Source organism: Nelumbo nucifera, chromosome 3 (genome assembly GCF_055504915.1).
Source record: "Nelumbo nucifera cultivar China Antique chromosome 3, China Antique-T2T, whole genome shotgun sequence".
NCBI classification, from domain to species: Eukaryota; Viridiplantae; Streptophyta; class Magnoliopsida; order Proteales; family Nelumbonaceae; genus Nelumbo; species Nelumbo nucifera.
This window is the reverse complement of record NC_142651.1, coordinates 43,850,465-43,871,843: the sequence shown is the minus strand read 5'-3', so window position 1 is coordinate 43,871,843 and position 21,379 is coordinate 43,850,465. Positions and strand designations below refer to the sequence as shown.

Sequence of the window (21,379 nt, the reverse complement as noted above, 5' to 3'; positions counted from 1 at the left end):
CGACTTGTACCCCTACCCGCTAAACCCCCGGGGCAAAAAGCAGCTCAACCTCTGTCACTCTCACTGCGTCATCCATTCACTCTCTCTCTCTCTCTCTCTCTGTCTCTCTCTAGCCATGAATTCCCTTTCCATTTCCATGTCTACACTCCTGAGACCTTCACCTTCTCTTTTATCATATACCTCCTCCACATCTCATAAAACGAGCACCTTTCGCTGTAAATCCCCTTCTTTAGCAATCCAAGCTCGCATTTCTTCATCTTCTTTGGCAAACTCCCGCCTAAAAGTTCTAACTGACGTCGAAACATCGGGGTTGGGTTTTGAGCTTGAACCCTCTTATCCTCTCTACCCATCTTTTACTGCTCCTCAGACGCAGGAGACTGCCATGAGAGGCGCCGCGTCAGATGTAATGGGGTTGTTGCTGAAGGAGAGGATTGTATTCTTAGGCAATAACATAGATGATTTCGTTGCCGATGCAATTATAAGCCAGCTGCTGCTGTTGGATGCTCAAGATCCTACCAAGGATATTCGGCTCTTCATTAATTCGCCCGGCGGATCTCTGAGGTATCATCTCAGGTTTCCTTTTGGTCGTGAAAGATTAGCTTCTTCTAGTTTGACTTGAGAAGGAATAAACCTATGGATTTATTAGTTAGAAGATTCGTTCTTGTTAGTGAAAGATTGGACCACTCTATAATTTGATGTAAAAATGGTCATGTATGTAATCCATGAAAGATTGGCTTTGTTTTGCTTTTGATTCTAAAGAAGCAGTTAATAAGTGAGAAAGGAACTGAGATATTTGATGGATGCTATTTTGTTCGCATGGAACCAGCCTTTTCAGACATTACTCTCTGAATCTGAAGTAGGGGTCCTTTGATAACGGCTGAAATGCTGAACTGAATGTCTTATTGCTTTATTTTTAGTGGCTTAAGTAGTCAAATAATAAACCCAACTTTAGCATCACTTCAACCATTACGGAGATTACAACCTCCTGAATAACTTACTCAAAGGAATAAGTTATCCAGTTCATCCATTTCTGCTATTATCAAATAGCTTGGGTTTGTAAACCAAGATTACTTTAGTGTCTTGCATATTTTCATTGATTGATTTGGGATCAAGAGGGCCGGAGCTAAGATTTACATGTAAAAAGCAAAAATCAGCACTTTCAGTGACTGCATTTCTTTTTTTGTTTTGATTGATGGCATAAATTTATGCAAATTGACATGTTCTTTAGGCTTAGTTTGGAAGGACTACAAATACAAATATGTTGAGTGTAAAACCTTGCATTTTGTATTATTTTGTATGTATTTGTACTGTACACATTTGTATTTGTATTTTTTCTAAACTGAGCTTACCTTAAGGTCAAATGGAAATCTGAATGGATATACAGTTCAAATTTATAAACAAAACCATCATGTGCAACCAAGAGTTAAAACAAAAAAAAACAAAAAACAAAAACTGTGAACCTTCTGACATTGAGGAAAAAAACTAACACATGCTATAGTTGCATGAAGTTGCAATGCTGTGAAACTCTTGTAAGTGGGTCAAGAGAGATGCAAATGCTTTTGCTGATACACTTTCTAAACAAGGGGTGGGAAGGAACAGTTTATTTTGGGCTGTAATGTAATTCATTTGGGGAGGGGCTAAGAGAGTTTATCCCTTCCCCCTTCACTCTCTTCTTGTACTTAATATCCTTTTTTATTAATATTATTGCCTTTGTTATTGATAAAAAAATTTGCAATAAACACCAATATTTTATCTACTTGTTAAATCACACAATCATCTACATGTATTATCCCAAGTTCTCAACTAACTAGTGAATGCATATTCCTTAGAGGTAAACCCAAGAGATGGTAATGTCATTTTTTTATGAGTAATTGTAAAATTTTATTAATTCAAAAACTGATTTAGAGTTGTGATTTCATACAACATCCCAAGGAGAGGTGCGAGCTTCAGCCCCTCCTAGAAGCTTACAAGAAACTAGGAAAAAAATACAGGAATCACAGCTGAGCCCAAAACAATTCTGCCCTATTTACCCCTTTCTTGGCTAACACATCGGAAAAAGTATTTGCTGATTTCCCCACCCACTGTAAAGAGGCCAACATGTTCCTTGTCAACCAACTAAATTTCTTCATTTCGTTCTTGTAGCACCATATAGCATCCTCAGGATTTTTTTAACCAGCCCACCACCACCTGGGAATCCCCTTCAATTATCAGATGTTGTACCCCCAGCTGGTTTGCAAATTGCACCCCTTGTACAGCAGCTAATAGCACTGCTGACTTCTGACTCGCTACTTCTGACATGTTTCTCCAAAGGTCGTTAAAAGAGAATTGATGAAAGATTTCCAAAGTCTTCAGCCAAAGTATTGCCCTATGCAACACATAGTCTTTCAATTCCTGACTGCTCATTTCCTTTTCTTGAAAAATTCTAGCATTCCTTTCTTCCCAAAGAGTCCAAATTAGAGCAGCACGAGCACATCTCCACATAAGTCTCCCTCTTTTTGTAGGCCAAGAGAAAGTAGAATGGTCAAAGATCATGTGAACTTCTACTAGTAAGCTTCAACTATTCCCAAACAATGTAAGTAGCCAAGCCCAAAGGTTTGCAGAAAATGGACAAGATATTAGTAGATGGTAACAATCCTCCCCGTGAGCTCTGCAGAGGATACACTAGTTGAGAGAAATATAGAGGAAAGGTCTTCTCTTTTAGATGTTATCTAGAGTGTTTACTTTCCCATAGAATACTTCCCAAGTCCCAACAAAACACAACAATCTTTAGGGGAATTGGCCTACACCAAATTTCCTTTGATGGAAAGGGTTGTTGAGCAGAAGACTGAGAGATGGACTTGAAATAAGAAGCATAAGTAAAGGTCCCTTTCGGTCTAGGAGCCCACATCCTTTTATCTGGCTTGGATGGATCCAAGCAAACTTGATTAAGGCAACATAGCAAGTCAGAGGCAGATTCAATTTCATCATCCTTAGTCCCCTACGAAACCCAAAATCCCAATTAGGAGCCAAGGGTGTTCCTGAGAGTGAGACAAATTTTGAGACCACATCTCTTTTATACAAAGAAATAGAAAATAACAAAGGGAAAAGGCAGCTGTAGTGTGGAAGCCTCCGCCTGAAGGTTGGACAAAGCTGAATTTTGATGGTAGCAGCCAAGGAAACCCAGGCCCTTTGAGGATAGGAGGGGTGCTGAGAGATAGAGAGAGCAACATTTTAGCTTTGTTTTCAGGCCCTGTGGGAACAGGAGACTCAAATAGAGCAGAGATTTTAGCGGTTGTACAAGGCATCTAGATTGCTGAACAGTTAGGAGATCAACACTTGATAGTTGAAGGAGACTCTAAAATTGTTGTGGGATGGCTGACAAAGCCAGCTTCAGCTATGTGGCGATATAGAGATTTATTGAGGAAAGTCAATTGGCTCACAAGAAATATGACAATTACCACTCTTTGGGTGGAAAGATCAGCAAATTCCTTAGCAGATGGACTAGCTAAGCAAGGGGTTTCAAGGGATCATTTGTTTTGGGCTGCTATGTAATTTTAGTTCTGTTTATTTCTGCTTATCCGGTTCTTAATTGATTTTATACTTTGTTAGAAGAGGTAACAGCTCATGCCTCTTCATGTGTTTCCTGTATTGCCTTAATTTCTGGATTAGTAAATTATTTTCATTCATCAAAAAGAAAAATAACAAAGGGAAAAGGTCCTTTAGAGGGGTGTCTCCTATCAAGATATCCTCCCAAAAGCGAACACCATTGCCAAAACAAACTTCATATCATACTCGATAAAATTGAGAAATTAGGGAAGCATGTTGTGAATGGCCTTCCAAGGTGCTGTCAAGTTAGCCTGCCTTGATACACAAGCATCCCATCCATTCTCTGAGCTCCCATGAATGCTTCCCACCACCTTATACCACAACTTCTCACTTTCCAATGGCCATCGCCACAACCATTTCCCTAACAAAGCTTGATTTTTTTCAAACCCCCTCCCCAGTCCCAAATCCTCCTCTTCTTTACTTCTACAAAAAAATTTCCATTTAACCAAATGATCCTTTTTTCTTGTCCCGGCTCCCACAAGAAGTCTTTCATCAACTTCTCCAGCTTCCTAGCTTCCTTAGGTGGTATCCTAAAAGCAGACAAAAAGTAAGTAGGTAAGTTAGCTAAAGTAGCTCTTATTAAGGTGATTCTCCCTCCCAAAGAAATGTAATTCTTCTTGCATGAAGCAAATCCCTAGGATTTTCCCCTAAAGGAAGCCCTAAGTAGGACATAGGCCAAGAAGAGATGGAACACTCAAGACACTCTACAATAACCTCAATCTCCCCAACCTCCAAGTTATACCCACTATGCAACTCTTCTCCAAATTTATTTTCAGATTAGAAACCCTTTCAAATCCTCTAGTTAGCTCCTTTAGGTTTGTACCTTCTTGTTAAATCCTCCTTCACAAAAGATCATTAGATCATTTGCAAACTGAAGGTGGGTGATTGGGATTTGGTGCCTCCCTATTCTCCAACACCTAATGGCATGTTCTCTATCGGCCTTAGTAATGATCCTACTAATCACATCAGCTACTAAGGTAAAAAGGAAGGGAGAGAGTGGATCCCCTTGCCTGACACCCCTATAAGCTGGAAAAAAAAATCCTTCACCACACCATTTACCTGAATAGAGTAGTTACAGGTACTAATACACCCAGTCCACCAGTTTCTCATCATGTCTGATAAAAACTCCTAGTCCACCAAATCATAGGCCTTTTCAAGATTCAATTTACAAACGAAACCTCTTTCCTAGACCTTTTCATTTCCTCCACACACTCATTTGCAATTAGAATCTAATTTGTGATTTGTCACCCTTGATAGAAAGCCTCTTGAATTTCACCGGTGGTAGAAGGAAGAACTGTTTTGATCCTCAAAGAAAGCACTTTAGCCAGAATTTTATAGATGCTTGTCACCAGACTAATAGGCCTAAAATCTTTTGGGTGGTTGGCATCAATCTTCTTAGGGATCAAGGCCAAAAAAGTGGCATTGATTCCAGGGCTTAATGGCTTATTACATGATTGTCTGCAAATTCCTTAAAGCTATGTTTGGTTTGAAGGAAAAGGTAGGGAAAGAAAGGGAAAGGCAGGCCTAAAATCACTTGCACAGAAGACTTGTGATAGCACCCATAAGAAGTGGTCTGTTGCAAGTTGAAGGGGCTAGAAGAGGTAGGGGACTAGGGGTAAACCAAAAAGGATATGGGTTAAAGTAGTAAGAAATGATTTAACGATAATAAGGCTTGGATGATGATGATGTTACTAAATTATTATAAAAATATTTTTTGATTGGCAGATATTATAACCTTATTCACACCAAATCTTAGCTTTCACTTCATCAAGGTATCGTGAATTTATCATGTTCCATTGGGAAAATACCTTGCTTTGTGTCTTATCAAAAAAAAAAATTGCTTTGTGAGTTTTGTGTATAACCAACAATGTAGTAATCAATATTCCTTCAGGTTGAAACAAAATGGAAGTTGATGAGATGTTTGATCAAGAAAGTTGTGTTTAATATAGCTATATAATCTCTAATACAAATTTTATAGTACCTAAAGTTTTTGAGTCTTAGCTTTCATTTCATTGTGGGTCACCATAGCTCTAAGAAAATGGCTTGGAGTTCTTCGTTTTCTTAGTTGTTTGATGGTCCCTGTTCAGTGTCATTTTAATGTCTTTGCAGTTGTACTTTTCTAAGTTTTAAATGCTTTGTTATATACAGATTTTTTTTCTTGACATTGCTCTTAGGATTTTTCTTTTTCTCTTTTTGCTATTGCTGCTTCATTTCATATGTTCAGTGCAACAATGGCTATTTACGACGTGGTGCAGCTTGTGAGAGCAGATGTTTCCACCGTTGCACTTGGAATTGCAGCATCAACGGCATCAATCATCCTAGGTGGTGGCACAAAAGGAAAACGTCTTGCAATGCCTAACACAAGGATAATGCTTCATCAACCTCTTGGAGGTGCTAGTGGGCAAGCGATAGATGTGGAGATTCAAGCCCGGGAAATAATGCATAATAAGAACAATGTCACCAGAATTATTTCTGGTTTCACCGGTTGGACTTTCGAACAAATCCAGAAAGATATTGATAGAGATCGTTACATGTCTCCAATTGAAGCCGTTGAATATGGAATTATTGATGGGGTTATTGATAGGGATAGCATTATTCCACTTGTGCCAGTACCAGAAAAGGCAAAATCAAGACTGAACTATGAAGAAATAAGCAAAGACCCAAAAAAGTTTTTGACACCAGATATTCCTGATGATGAGATATACTAGACTGAGGACATCTAATGCAGGTATATCATTGCTTCCTTGCTGTTTCTTGCCCATCTTTATAATAACTACAATTTTAAATTGGCTGCTAGCTTGCAAATAGAAGACAGAATGGTTACACATTTGAATATGAAACCTGTGGAACTTTTGATGATATAATTCATTATCCTGTGGTTAGTTATGAATCGTTTTCCAAGTAGGTGAATTATCCATCTGCCAGGTCACAGACTTGGTAAAGTGAATATGCGAAGAATCTTCCTCTATTGCCTTGCAACTTCACATACTTTTTAACCTTCTTTTATCATCAACAGTAAATAAATGTATTAATATGTGAAATAAGGAAAAAGAAAGTACATAGAGAAAAAAAATAGACAACAAAATATTATGCTTATTGTTCTGTTAGTTTCTCCATATACACATCAGAAATGACTCTAGCCTTAAGTAGGCTAGAAAGCTAATGCAAATCACTCCACATAACCCCTCCCCTAGCAAGTGAGTCAGCTAAATCATTGGCAGATATTCTAATATAGCAGAGTGAGATGTTCATTTTGGCAACAAATGCTCTAGCCTCTCTAATTCATTGGCAGCGCATGTGAGGTCAAAAATCTAATACAAATCTTGTATATGCTTAAGAAAAGGCTGCTAGGGTGAAAATCTTTAATTTCCATACCTTTGGTACTAGTTTAATAAATGCTAATGTTGAGATGGATGAATGAGAAAACAAGGATAGGATCTGAAATGATCTTATTGGAAAGAATCTTGGGGGTAGCTCCAATAGGTGATAAAATGAGGGAAAGTAGACTAAAATGGTTTGGGAACATGTGGAGAATTTTGTAGATTGTCTTCTCCCCCTAAAGGATCTCTATTCTATGCACAGCTAATAATGTCTTGGAGTGAGCTACACTAGTTAAGCCTTTGATTGGGAAGCCTGTTCTGGAACTTTCATTAGGAGCTTAGAATTTTGTAGTGTGACCACCTTTAAGTTTCACTTTTTCATCATCTTTGGCAATTGTGATCTATTACCGCGCTTTAGACCTAATGTAGGGGCTGGTAGATAAAAGATAAGCTAGGGGGAGCTTTAGACCTTCTATCACTGTTTTTTAGACTCTTTCATCATCTATGGCAACAAAGTATGCTCTGAATTTAGGAGAAGATTTAGAGAATAGCTGCTGCTTTTCTTTTTAGTAGCAGAGAACTGTAAGAAAGTAACAAGAGAAAATAAAAAACCATGAAGCAAAATGAGAAATAGGAAAGAAATAACAACAGTAATAATACCAGGACAATATCAATCAATGTTTTAAAATGCGGAGACACGTTCCACCACCTGGAAGTGTGAGTTCAGAAAGTAAGGAAGGTGTAAGCCTCCAAAAGACGAGGAAGAAGATGAAGGGGATCTGTTGAGCACCTGAGGTGTACACCCAAGAGGAATCAACCCTCTAGCATGTGCCTCAAGGCATTTTGGGGGCGCTGCCTCCCACGCCTTTTAAAATATTGATACCAATAATATTGTGAGTCAAAGAATATTGATATTGTTCTTACCTATTTATGCATATCTATATCTATATTAAAATGCAATGTGCCAAACTGGCACTTTCATGTTCTATGGTTTATTCTGAAAGCCACTTATCTCTTTTCTAGTTTCCTTTCAAAGGCACCTACCTTTTTTTTTGATTTTTTTAATTTTAAAATTGAACAAAATAACTCAAGTGACCTATCACCTTTAAGAGTTTTAACATTCCTCATTAAAACACCACTCTCTCTCTCTCTCTCTCTCTCTAACACTTTTAATAATCTCTCCTCATTATTTATCAAAAAAAATAATCTTTCCTCATTAATTATGCCATTAACTCTCTCCTTCAAATACTCATGCCACTAATGCTCTCTCATCTCCATTACTCTATCAAATTGCATAAAATTCATTAACTTTATCTATGTATCCATTTCAATTTAACTATATATATATAATAGATATATTTGCATTAAACTATAATTATCACTAAAGATTAATTATATTGAAATTGAGATATTCTAGGATATATTATTGCACTAAATAATCTACTTCTATTTAAAATTATGATCCATTTATATTCCATTTGAAAATAATAGAAATTAATTAACCATAATAAAAATAATTTAGTAAGTTACTTAAATAAAATAAAAATAATTACTAATTATTGTTATTGATAAAAATATTTTTATTAATATAATAAAAGGAATAAGATAAATTAAAAAAAAAACAAATATCAATTTAAAATTAATATAAAACTAATAAAAATTATCTAACAATTATTAGTTTTATAATTAAATTTTATTAAATTAAAACCAACTTAAGCTCCATTAAAAAATAAAAAATCATATAGTTAATTAAATTTCATAAGGAACTTAAATTTGGGGATTGCCCATCCCTGACAAGGAATGGGTGCCTCACCCTGAACCTGCCCTGCCAATGGGGTCAAGGTGGGGATGGAGAGTAGGGTATCTTGACTTAAGGGGGCGAAGGACAAAGAGGGTGCCCCATCCCGTGCATCGCATGGGCCCACACTAGTTATATTATTAGTCTCTCTCTCTCTCTCTCTCTCTCTCTCATGTTCCCAATTGCTTAACCAACCCTCTCTTAAGATTTCTCTTAAAGTACCTCTCCCACCCAGAATTCATCCTAAAATAGTAAAACACCTCTTAGTCTATATTACATGCCCAATAACCATCTAAAAAACAATAAACTTGGTTACCGAAAATTCCTCTTAAAACCTTTTAATCTATATTATATGCCTAATAAAACATCTAAAAACCAAAAACTTGGTTAAATTAATTTGTGAAATACTTTTGATATTTTCAATAATTACTAATATTATTAAATATTATTCAATAAACATCAACACATAAACTACAATTTTTTGTAATTTTGGTAAATTGGAAATTTAATTACTAAAATTACTTGTTGAAAATTACTGATTTTCGTAATTTAATTTTAGAAACTTTTGAAATTAATTATTGAAATCAATAATTACTGAAAATTAATAAGTAATTAAAATATTAATAAATATAAATTTAATGGTAATGGCAATGGACAATGGATTTGGGGTGGGTATCATACTCCTTGTCCTAACCTCGAGTTTTAAATTAATTTCCATCTCTGACCTTGATCCCCATCAGGAAAAAATTTAGTCAGCATCCCTGGTCCCCGATGAAGATGGGTTCCCCATCAGGGACCTGAATCCCCGAATTTAAAATAAAGGAAAAATTAAAATGTAAATAATATTTTAAATAATATATTTTGATATATATATAAAATCAGGGTCGAGGTGGGACTTCACTCCCCCTCCCCTTCCCCAACCGCAATTGGGTATTCTTATTAACCCCACCCCCACCCTATTTCCACTAAGGCAATCTTCATCTCCTCGGCTGGTTGGGGAAGCTAGGTATTTGACAAGGATGGGAAAATTGTCATTTCTACCCCTAGGTTGTGTAGTCTCATAAAACAATAAGTTTTAAGTCCAATAAACCCTAACATCTTTTTTTCATACATCACACGGGGCCTGCTAGTAAATATTATATACATCAATAATATTAATTTTTAAAGCTCCAAATTCATCATAGTCCAACCCATTTTATTTTGGAATCCACCTTCTGTGACAACTGATGATTGCCTTTCCGTCCAACTCTTCCATTTGAAAGCCTTTGGATTTGGATGGATTCAAACTCGGAAATATGCCTTCCCATCCACTTTTTCTATTTGGAAACCCTTTTGATGGATTTCTTTTCGGGGTAAAAAAGGATATATTCAAACTTGGAAACATGTTTATCTACTGAAAAAAACAATTAGCAATATAACCCTACCCATGTTAATCGCATCCACCCATGGAGAACATCTCATCCTCTCCATAATATTATGCAGGGGGAGATGTTCCCAATTCACAGGGGGTAGTTTATTGTGGGTAGGCGTGGGCAGGGTTCTCGTGCGCAGGAGATCCGGAGTCGCCATGTCTTGGAGTTGGAGGCAATTTTTCACCTTTTCCAAGAAATGACTGCTTATGTTCAAACTATCACACACTTGTCTGTATAGATATAGTCTGTGTTTGGTTTAATTTCCATTTATTCACTAAATGTTTGTATTTGATTTGTTTGCAAAATCGAGAAAAGAAATAATAAAACTGTTTATTGACAACTAGGCACCCATCAACAAAACAGTAAATAAATGCCTACCCATTAGGGAAGCACTAAAATGAAACTTCCCGCAACGATAGGCATATATATAAATTAAGCCTACATTTGCAAGGCTCTATATATAGGGTTCAGCATAATGGGCTAAATACTGAAAATAGTGCCTATGTGGCAGCATTTATTGAATAAACGGCCAGGGTTCCAAATACGGTGATATTTGAGACCAAAATCATTTACTTTCCAAGAGAAGGGCCGAGACACGTATCTCAAGGAAACCTTCCACGTTTCAAAGGGCATACAAGTAGAAAAACTTGAAAGAAATTTAGAGTTCGGAAGTCCAAAAGGTTAAACGAGTGGATTCCAAGAGGGGATACTTTTTTTATAGAGAAGACTGAGGAAGAAAAAAAGGATAGAATTCTGTGATCTTGAATGTTTCCTGCTTTCTCGTCACTGCCTGGGAAGTTACGGTTAATTGTGTAGGATCAATGAGAAGAAGATCCCTTTAATCGTATGCCATGAAATGGCTGACAAATGCATAGGACTACATAACACCACCACAACTGGCAATCCTTTATTCGTATTCTCTTACTGTTTTTCTCTTCCTAAAGTGTCCTGACCAGCAACGCACTACACCATGATATCAGTCTTTCATACGAAAATTACATAAACGTATCAAATAACAATGGTTTGTAAATTAGAAACATACATTTGCAGACGAAGCGGGCCGAGCTGCAGCTGCCTTGAGGGAAAGGGGGTCCCATATCATCCTCTCATCACCACAGTGTCCAACTTTAATGTCACCATCCTGACTCTGCATCGATTCACCAACTGCACCTGTATTACTTTCCATCTGTTTTTCCGAACCTTCCCTTTCAGCTTTTACTTTCAGACGAATCCTCTCGGCTCTGGAGCCTATAACCTGTCCAAGAACTGATGCTGCAATTGTGATAGCCATGGCTGTCTTTGGCATCAGAACAGACTTCCGAAGCATGGCTATGAAGGGCACAGCAGCATGCACTGCCACAAACCAGGATGGTGAGAACTTCCGTGTATGCTCTCTCCATATTCCCAAGGGTACATTGGCTGCCATTCCCAAGACAGCAATCACCAGCATCTTTTCGGGTAGGGGCTGTGGCCGGAGAGTTTTTACAAGAGCAGTCCGAGCCAGGGCCGCTCGTGCAGCAACTACTGCGGGTGGACACTTAAGCTTCATACCTGGTGGGGGCTGGAAAACCTTGGCAACAAGCGGCAGGACATGACTTACAGCTCTGTATGACTTTGCAATTGGGCAGTTCCCTGTCTCCAGCCACTCATTACTCATTGCCTCATGCTTTGCTGAATCTCCTCCCTGAAAGATGAAAACAAATTACTGCGTCAGAAGGTGGGGTAGAAGTAAGATTAGTTTGGCATCTGTAATTTTTGCAGAACAAAGCAGTATTGTTATTGATTGCAAGTAGTAATAGAGTTTCATCTACCTCTGAAGAATTTCCCTTGTTGTTTGATGACTTGGATCTTTTTTGCTGCTTTTTCCATTTATCAGAGAAGAAATCAAAGCTGAAGGGCCCTCCTGGCCCAAATGCTGAGAGACTGATAGTGGCTGCTTTGGCTGCTAAGGGATTAAACTGGGGTCCAGGCTCAGGCTTCAGATTTTCAGAATATGAATACGAGTTCCCTGAGAGTGGGACAACCCCATCCCGCCCATGAAAAAGCCTAAATGCCATATCAAAGTTGGGACCATCTTCAAATATAGGACCTTTGGCTCCTCGTACCTAATGAAAGGATGCAACAAACAAGGGACATATTTGTATCACAAATTTGCAAATGACTTCATCAAATTGGAAATGAGAGAAAAATGAAGAAGCATAAGACTAAAATTACGTGTTTCATAGCTTAACAATATAAAATAGAAATGAAAACACAAATGGATAAGGCTTATGAAGAAATGTAGAGCAGGAAGCTAAAAAGACAAAACTCACAGGAATGGGGAAATTCCCAGGCGAGGAGAAGGAAAAGCTTGTAGGTTTATTGATGTTTCTCAGGAAAGGACATCTTTGAATATCCTGTTGATCAAAGAGTCTTTCAGTTGGCAATGACTCCTCGCTTGTCCCTCTAAAGAAAAAATCCATACTTCCTTTCTTGGAGCAGCTTGATCTGTTAAGGAACAAAGTGTTAAATAGAAACATCATTGCAATAGACTATTTATCAGATGCTAGAAATTTAATGACATACTAACATTGGGTAATGGACCTTTGGAATTTAATAACAAATTTTAAAAAGGACAAGATATGTAAGGTGCTACAAAGATTTGTAGCAAAGAAATGAAGAATGAAATTACAGGACATTGCACAAATAATATACCCCAATATCCCCATTAGCATGGGAATTCAATTATCTGGAGAAGAACCACTTTGCCTAAAGTTAATTTTAAGGAGAAGTCAATAATAAACCAAGGAAAACCACTTAATCTTCTTCCTTTTACTCATTGGTTCCATATCCATTGCAAAGATCATAAGAGAAGATTATGCGTTCATACATGCAGAGAAGACAACAAAATTCTACCCCTCTATAACAAAATGCTGAAATAATTTTTCAGCTTCTCATTTTCCTCGTGATCGAGTAGATTTTGTAAGGAAATATGCCGTGCAAACTGTTCTTCATTATGTACTTGTACATATTTTATGTTAGTTCATCTACCTTATATTTACCCATCAAAAAAAGTTTCCTTTTCTTTTTCGTTCAGTAAAAAGATTCATTAACGAAGGTACCTCCATAATAGTAATGGCCGGCCATACTGCAAAACTAGTAAAAGAAGGAAAATATCTGATTGAGTCATGACAAAAACATTACAGTCCTATAATCAATAAACAAGATGGGCTTGTAGACCTCAGGTGGCCAAGTTTTAGAGGGGAAACAATATATCTGTGTTTCAATATCCTCAAAAAATGTAATGCCATCACTCATGATCTAACGAACACCTTGATCTTGCCTGTGATGGATGCAGAAGTTAGGCATTCATTTCTAGAACATTGTGTCCACCGTGGATACCATTAGGAAGAAATTTTGATGGTGCAAGGAACTACACAGGTTTCTAGGGGAGAAGCAAGAAAAACTCTCACAACCTTACCATGAAAAAAGAAAAAATTGATGTGTCATTGACAATTTATTAGATCAACTTGAAATTTTATATCTGATTTCAAAATTTCAAGCAAGCCAAATCACTTTAGAAGGTAATGAATTGAAAGTTTCCTACTCAGATGCTCACTACTGATGAAAGCACTTTTCTGAGAGTTTTTTTTTTTAATTAAGTAAATTCCTGCCCACTTCTGCTGCTAAGTACCTGCATTGTTGATAAGAAATTCCTAGGTATAAGATTTAGTGGTCTCATCATAACCTGTACTAAATACCAAAAAAAAAAAATCAGAACCTGCACTGTCCAGCAGCAGCCGTACATATTTCTACATTTTTTTCTTTTTTTCTTTTTGTTTCTTGATCAGTAACAGATCTGTTTTTATTAATTAAATCATAAATGGGGCTAGCAAATACTACCCAATTCTAACATCAGTTGTCTTGTTTCATACAAACTTCCCTCTTGGGAAGTCACGCCCAATACAATTGGCTTCTGCTTACACCTTGTCTAGCCATTGCATCATACATACTGTTTGCAGATCTTGGAGTTCGATTAAAAGTTACCCTTAATTCCACAGCCATCCTTTTTACTTCCCTTATAATATGTTTATACATCCAAGGTCCTGTACATATTTCTATAACGTTTACTTGTCTAATTTCTAAGGACTTGATTCCATTAACAAGACATCAGTTTTTCTCCAGTAGATCCACCATGACAGTGACCAGGTTTGAAAAGGGAACATTCCATAGCCATGCACTATTGGTACACGGCAAGGGATAAGACAATTTTAATTTGAGCGTTCTACAAATTTATATTTTCAGATAAGAGAGGTTTTCCATCCTTCTATGAGAAAGACTCGTTTCTGCATTTTGCATCTAAGGAAGAATCCTGGAAGGAAGCAAAAACAATTGAAACCTAATATTGTAGCTTCATCAAAGAGGTTTCACTCTCCACAGAAAATTTCACTAACATCATTGATTAAATAAAAGAAGAACTAGAAAAGAAAAGTCACAAGCCAGGCAAATTCGACAATCTGATAGCAAGAAACCGCAGCGTTTACTTTACACACAACATATCTAGCCAACAACAACCTCGATTACCTCCAATTTCCTGAAAATTTTCAAACCTCGAGCATTTCGTAAAATCTAAGCTCATATTTCATAATTTTCCATGAAATCAAAGTCTTATTCAATTATCTTATAATTGAAAAAAAAATAAAAAAAAAAAAGATCAAAACAAAGAGAAATAAAAGCAATCTCTTACAAGATTAAGTGAAAAAACCAACAAATTTGGGGAAAAAGATACCTGAAAGATATAAGAATGAAGAAACTCTCCTGCAAAATAGTCCTCTCTCTCGCTTCGCCGGCAAAATCCCGACCTGAAAAAGTCGTGTGGACGGCACAGACGGGAGACGGCTTCCCTAAAATTTGGTCCGCGTTAATACCACAGTACCACACCACGACGGCAACCGGCTGAACCCGTAAAGCTCCCACTACTCACCTTTGGACCACATCGGCACACCCGATGCCTATCTACCGTCGGATTGTCACCTAACAATTATGAGCCATTATATATTATCACGTGTGTAATATAAATAAATCAATCTTATTTGGTGCCATCAAGTGTCCCGAATTCTAGAATCATTCTCTAAGCAAATGAATTGATCGTGTCTTCGTCCAACTGGACCGAAATGGTGGAGTCGTTGGATCGTGTTTGACTTGATGAGATGAATAAAAAATGAGAAAAATTTTAACCCTTTGATTAATGGGGAGGATGTAAATGATCGTTGACCACAATTTTGGGAGTTGGTGACTGGTGAAGGTTTGAAGAAGGCATGATCAGCCGGCAAACTGCAAAGAGACAAGACCTGAGTCGCGAACTCGTGAAATCCGTAGGCCGAGACCAAATGTCCATACATTTGTCAATATGCAATACCTAAACTACCCCTCTTCTTGATCGTGTCTTCTCTAGGTGTGGGTGGAGAGGAGTTGATGGGTTCTGGTTGGGTATAACAGGGGCGGAGCCAAGTATCTTCGTGGGGTCCTCCCCCACCCCTCAAAAAAAAAAAGTTGCCCTTTTTTGAGGGAAGGATCTTGGTGGGTATAACAGGGTGGTTTGAAGGAGAAAGGAGATGAACAGTATTTTTATTTTTTTTATATTTTTTAAAAAAATTATTCTATTCTAAAATTTATGTTAAAAAAATAATTTTTATTGATAATAAGACTCAAAAGTTATTCTTAATAACTATAATATCTATGATAAATCATAAATTTATCATTTTCTTAACATTTTCACATTAGCATGGCAAGATTCGCAAGATGCAAGTACCATGATTCTGTGAAGTGCATTTTTTTTCACTTCTTAGAATCTTGCCTCCGGAACCGGTTTTTCATCCGATTTGGAATGAGAAACACTTCATGGTTGTGTCTTAAACATGTTTTCCGTCCTAATAATAATAATGGGAAATGATTCTTTGGAGTGATGCTAAATGGGGCCTAAGTAACTCAATTGACAAGTGGGATCATGGCCTTTATAACCATGAATACTTGTATTCAAATCTTCACACCCTCAAAAGTATTTTGGGGTTTATTTCAAGGCATGTTTGATTCCAAGGCTAGTACGTTGAGTCAGTTCAGGTAGGGTAAACCCTTAGACATTGGAACCATCTTGGGTGGGGGTCAGTTTCAAGAATTTGGAACCAAACTCTACCCTATAACAGATTGGGTAGGGTTGTCTATCTATTTGTTCACCCCTAGTTTCAACCATCCCATGGTGGGGCCTAGTAATAGAAATGTTTCACATTTATTGAGCCATAGGACTGAATAACCCATATAATTGCGACTATTAAGACATGTAGGGTTTCAAATGGGTTAGATCAGATTGGATATACTTCGATCAAATTTTGATTCATTAATATTCAGATTTGAATCTAATCTTATATGTATGGGATTAAATTAGGATTGTAGTCGAATATTGAATGCCATTAATAATTTAAAATAAAAAATAATTAAAATAATATGTATTTTAATTGAAAATATGGGGCTGTTCAGTAGTGTGGTTCCTTTGAACTCATTTCATTCCAATCCATACTAGGATGCCAAAAAGCGTTCTTTTGAGGCATAGTTCAATTTGGTCTTACATTCAATCAAAAAAAAAAAAAAAATTGGTCATACATTATAGTATGGATTGAATTGGACCAGTCCATGTCACAATAGATGCAATTATTTATGTAAAGTCTTGCAATTAATTTATGGTACTTTAAAGAAATTTTTGTTTGACAAAGAATCTACATTGTCCACATAACAGTAGGGGTGAGCAAGAAAATTTGAAAAACCGAATCAAACTAATGAAACCTAACCGAAAATTTGGATTAACCAACCTGTATACATATATTCCTATTTTTTATGTGTATCATATATTTTATATTATTCATATATTATAAATATATTTTATATATTTATTTTTAATATATAATATAAATATATAAAACTGAAAACTGATAGTTAACCAAACTGATCAATTGATTAACCGATTAGGTTCAATTCAGTTTTAGTTATCAATTTTTCAAAAATCGGTATTACTAATCCGACTTCAAAAATAAGCCACAGTTCGATTAACCCCTACGTAACAGTGACATCTTCACAGAATATGGTGTGCTTCTTGTGGTATGGCTTCAGCCATGTTGGCCCCATTGAAAGGTTTCCCACTCTGTTGAGCCATAGAAATTAACCCCTATAATCATGGCAGTCACACACCTACGGTTTCAAATGCGTTGGATTGAATTGGATATATTTGGATCAAATTTTGATTATTTAGTATTAAGATTTGGATCTAATTTTATTTTTATAGAATTGAATTAGGAATATAGTTGAATAGTGAATATTGGATGCCATTAATAATTTAAAATAAAAAACAATTAAAACATTATATAAAATACTTGCCTTGGTTTTATCGCAAGTCATAAAAACGTTAAATTCAATTATATAGCATCAACTTGTATCTTTATCATTTACTTGAATAATGCATAACACATGCCCTTACACAAATTATTAATAAAAAACAAAGGGCAGGATCAGAAATAAATCTATTCAAAGGAACATGATATAAGAACTTTGACCAATCAAAATCCTTAATGAATATCACTTGATTGGTTATAAATTTTTCTAATATCATAGTTGAACACTTAATATATGAATTCAGATCTGCACCCCATAATGTCCTACAGCACATCCTAACCTTGTATTGAGAACATCTTTCGATGATAAGTAAGGGAGATGATGAGACATCATCCGAAGATGTTACCAATTCAAAATTGGAATGTGCTGTAGGGCATTATGAGGCGCAGATGTAATCTCTTAATATATATAGAAGAGATGATGCTCAAGCAAATTCTAAAATAACATAAAAAAAAAGAGAGAGAAAAAGAAGCAACAAACATAAGTGGTATGGTTATCTATGAGCTTGGCAATACCATGGCCCATGGGCTTAGAAAGTTTGGGCATGTAATGTCTATTCTTGTCTTAGCTTCACATTCACATCGAGACCATTATGTGAAAAATCTAATCCAATGAGATTTGTCTAGCTCCCTTCATTCTCATTATTGTTAGCACATCCCCTCCCTTTTCCCAAGAAAAAAAAAAGAAAGAAAGAAAATAAGTGCAATGGCCTCCCTGAATTTGGATTTATAATTATTGATGTGATTCATGTTTTTGATCAATACGGTTCAAATCAAGCCCTGTTGAAGACACCGCACTGGCTTCCGAAACAGATACATTTTTTGTTCCTTTATATGAAAAATATAAGCAAATAGATTTCCTATTATCCATATAGGTAGGGTCATCGTTTCTGGTCGGGCCTAAAATTTTGGGCCCCCACCTGGATTTTCTGCCCAAGCCCAACTCAGCCCGGACTTGCATCAAGCCCGGGTCTCAAACTTCTAACCATGGTTTTTAAAAATGAATTGGTGATCAAACCGGTTAGGGGTCCAGTTATCGGTTTGAACGGTCTGACTGTTTGATCCGAACGACCGGTCCGTTCTGACAAAAAAATTAAAGAATTGAAAAACGGTCAAAACCATTTGAACGGTTAACTCCAGTTCAACGATTTGTTGAACAAAATCAATGATTTTGAGGGAAAAAGTGATTTTGGAGGAAAACCAGTTCCCAGTTTTTCTGGTCTGACCGTCCGGTCCAGTCCGGTTTTGAAACAGTGCTTCTAACCTATTTGATTTATGTCTATCTCTTCTTCTTTGAGGCGCATTGACTCCTTATTAAAAACACACCACATGTATCTCACAGAACATCCCAACTGTGCATTAAGAATATCTCCCCAGTGTGAGGCGCACTATATGGAATTATGGGGAGCCAATCTGAACTCCTCCTTTGAGACCAGGATCATGGACCTACCAACTCTGATTCAAGTTGTAATCCATTAGAACTTGATATTTTATTTTCTTTCCAAAGTTCTGTACTCAAAATTACTTGAATGAATCAAATGCTTCTGTCCGACCATGGTAGGACCGAGTTAATCCCTCCATCCAATCACATGAATTAACTGAATGACGTCGCATGACTTCAACAAATTTTCATAAACTCAGAGATGCCCCTACCATTCCAAATCTAGGGGTATGTTTGGCTCATAGTTGGGATCAAAATGGAAATCAAAATCCTTTAGAATCAGAATAAAAATGATATATTCTTATGGTCTGCTTGATTCATATAGGAATCAGATGGGATTTGGAATCAGCTGGGATGGGATTTCATTCCCAAAGGAGGAGGAGGGAATGGCCATTCCCTCAAATGTGAGAATGCCATTCTAGCAGGAATGAAAATGGGATTCAGATTTTTCTCAACCAAACAGTTGGAAACTTGAAATCAGAATGGCCCTTTCCGATTCCAGATCCTTATTACCACGAACCAAATGGGCCCTACATGTATAAGACATTTATCTTACTCGGCAGAGTCAATAGCAAAATATCACTTCTCCTCTCCTTTCTCCAGTTAGGTTTTCTTAATGGTTATAAATTGTTATTAGACTTGGACTGGATAAATAACCATTTTGGTGAGTGGGTCAAGGGACGAATGGTTTGACAACCTGCTTCAACTATCCCATTGATTCAAAAACAGAAATTGAAACATTAAAAAACTAAAAATTGAAAATGGTTCTAGATTTTCTTTTAAAGCTATTTTAAATAAAAATAATAAATATTAGAAGGTATAGCACATAGTAAATGAGGCATGTTTAACAAAGTACACATTTATAAGATATGAGCCAACAAATAGTCATTTTGTGTGCTGATTCCCAATCCTGGCAGTTCTATTATTTTTTTCTTTTTTATTTATCCTTTCTTTTGGTCCTACCATCCAGTCTGGTTTGGTTAGAGGTTATGTTTGGTGATTAAGTGGTTGTTAAAATAAGCATTTGTACAACAATTGCTTATATTAAGTGCTTATTTTAACAATCACTTAAGGCAATTTGGTGACTCACTTGCCAAATCATTTATTGTGTTTTTAAACACTTATTAGGGTGGGGGATGTTTGGTGATTTACTTTCCCCACAAGTACTTATATTGGCATAAATGACACATTTAGCCCTCGCTTCACTCATATATATAAACAATGTTTTTCACATAATTAATAAAAAACACCTAAACTAATGAGAATTAAAAAAGTAAAATAGGATAATACATATTAATGATAATGCAATAAGTGAAAATTCTGATTATTCAGGAAAATATAAAAAAAAACCACTAATATCCTACTTAAAAAAATAAAATAGGATAATATTAACTATACATATTAATAATAAATCAAAAAATGAAAATTTGGATTATTAAAAAACCACAAAAAAGATTACCAATACCAATGAGAATTTAATAAAGTAAAAGAGGATAACTAAATTTGGTTATTCAAAAAAAATGAAAATTTGGGTTATCCAAAAATATTAAAAACATCACCAATAAAAAATTCATGAAAAAATGCAATGTGAATTTAACATCACCAAAAAATATTTACTAACAAAGCTTCACCATTACATTTAACAAATAAAAAATGCGGTCACAAGTTTTCAAAAAATTTAAACATTTAACTAATTATTAATCACAAAAACATAAATAAAACTTAACAAATATTCATATAAAAATAAAGAAAATTTCAATCACAAATCAAGAATACATGTAAACATTTAACTAAATATTAATCACAACAAAATATATAAAATATCACAACTATTCATATAAAAAATAAAGAAAAATGCAATCACAAATCAAGAAAAATATAAACATTTAACTAATTATTCATACAAAAAATCAAGAAAAAATCTGTGACCTACATATTTCAGCATATTTTTTGCATGATTTTCAACAAAAAAAATGCAAAAAAAAAACCCAAGCATAAATATTTTGGATTTCTCACTTGAAAATTTTGAAAAAGTCGAATTAGACAAATATTCACCCAAAAAACCAAAAAATAACACCAAACATGGAAGGGAGGAGTTTGGACAAACTAACCTTCATTCGTCAACAACTAGATGGTGGGGTGTCGCCGTTAAACTCGCCCAATCACAAATCTGCGAATAGGGAGAAGAGAGAGGGTTTCAAGTGTTAAAGAAAAAAGAAACCCTTCAATGTGCTTTAAATTGAAAAAAAAATATATGCACAAAAAGAGTCAAAATGGCAAAACGACAAGTTTGTCGACCATTTTTTTTGCACCATCGATCGTCGCCAATGGACCTGCAATTGAGTTCGCCATCCCTGCATCTGCTATGTTCGAATAGGAGGAGAGGGAAGAAAACCCTCGCGCAG

At 36.0% G+C, this 21,379-nt stretch overlaps 2 protein-coding genes across 2 annotated transcripts; one reads left to right on the top strand and one right to left on the bottom strand.

Annotated features, from left to right (window-relative positions):
* The first annotated feature begins 51 nt into the window (after positions 1–51).
* On the top strand, positions 52–6,489 carry LOC104612880 (ATP-dependent Clp protease proteolytic subunit 4, chloroplastic-like). The gene is made up of 2 exons (XM_010280507.3): positions 52–561; positions 5,810–6,489. The coding sequence occupies exons 1-2, from the start codon at positions 116–118 to the stop codon at positions 6,291–6,293; spliced, it is 930 nt and encodes a 309-aa protein (XP_010278809.1). The 5' UTR covers positions 52–115; the 3' UTR covers positions 6,294–6,489.
* A 4,500-nt stretch (positions 6,490–10,989) lies between these two features.
* Positions 10,990–15,053, bottom strand: LOC104612882 (uncharacterized). The gene is made up of 4 exons (XM_010280508.3): positions 14,884–15,053; positions 12,428–12,602; positions 11,927–12,220; positions 10,990–11,799 (listed from the first exon to the last, which is right to left on the bottom strand). The coding sequence occupies exons 2-4, from the start codon at positions 12,575–12,577 to the stop codon at positions 11,146–11,148; spliced, it is 1,098 nt and encodes a 365-aa protein (XP_010278810.1). The 5' UTR covers positions 12,578–12,602; positions 14,884–15,053; the 3' UTR covers positions 10,990–11,145.
* Between the last annotated feature and the right edge of the window lie 6,326 nt (positions 15,054–21,379).

What these genes read in the sequence shown, in the direction of transcription:
- LOC104612882 (XM_010280508.3), bottom strand. Translation starts at nt 12,577, where the DNA reads ATGGATTTTTTCTTTAGAGGGACAAGCGAGGAGTCATTGCCAACTGAA. An exon ending in CTGGGAATTTCCCCATTCCT is followed by an intron (nt 12,221 to 12,427) that starts GTGAGTTTTGTC and finishes TCCTTTCATTAG; the next exon opens with GTACGAGGAGCCAAAGGTCC. An exon ending in ACAAGGGAAATTCTTCAGAG is followed by an intron (nt 11,800 to 11,926) that starts GTAGATGAAACT and finishes TTCATCTTTCAG; the next exon opens with GGAGGAGATTCAGCAAAGCA.
- LOC104612880 (XM_010280507.3), top strand. Translation starts at nt 116, where the DNA reads ATGAATTCCCTTTCCATTTCCATGTCTACACTCCTGAGACCTTCACCT. An exon ending in TCGCCCGGCGGATCTCTGAG is followed by an intron (nt 562 to 5,809) that starts GTATCATCTCAG and finishes TCATATGTTCAG; the next exon opens with TGCAACAATGGCTATTTACG.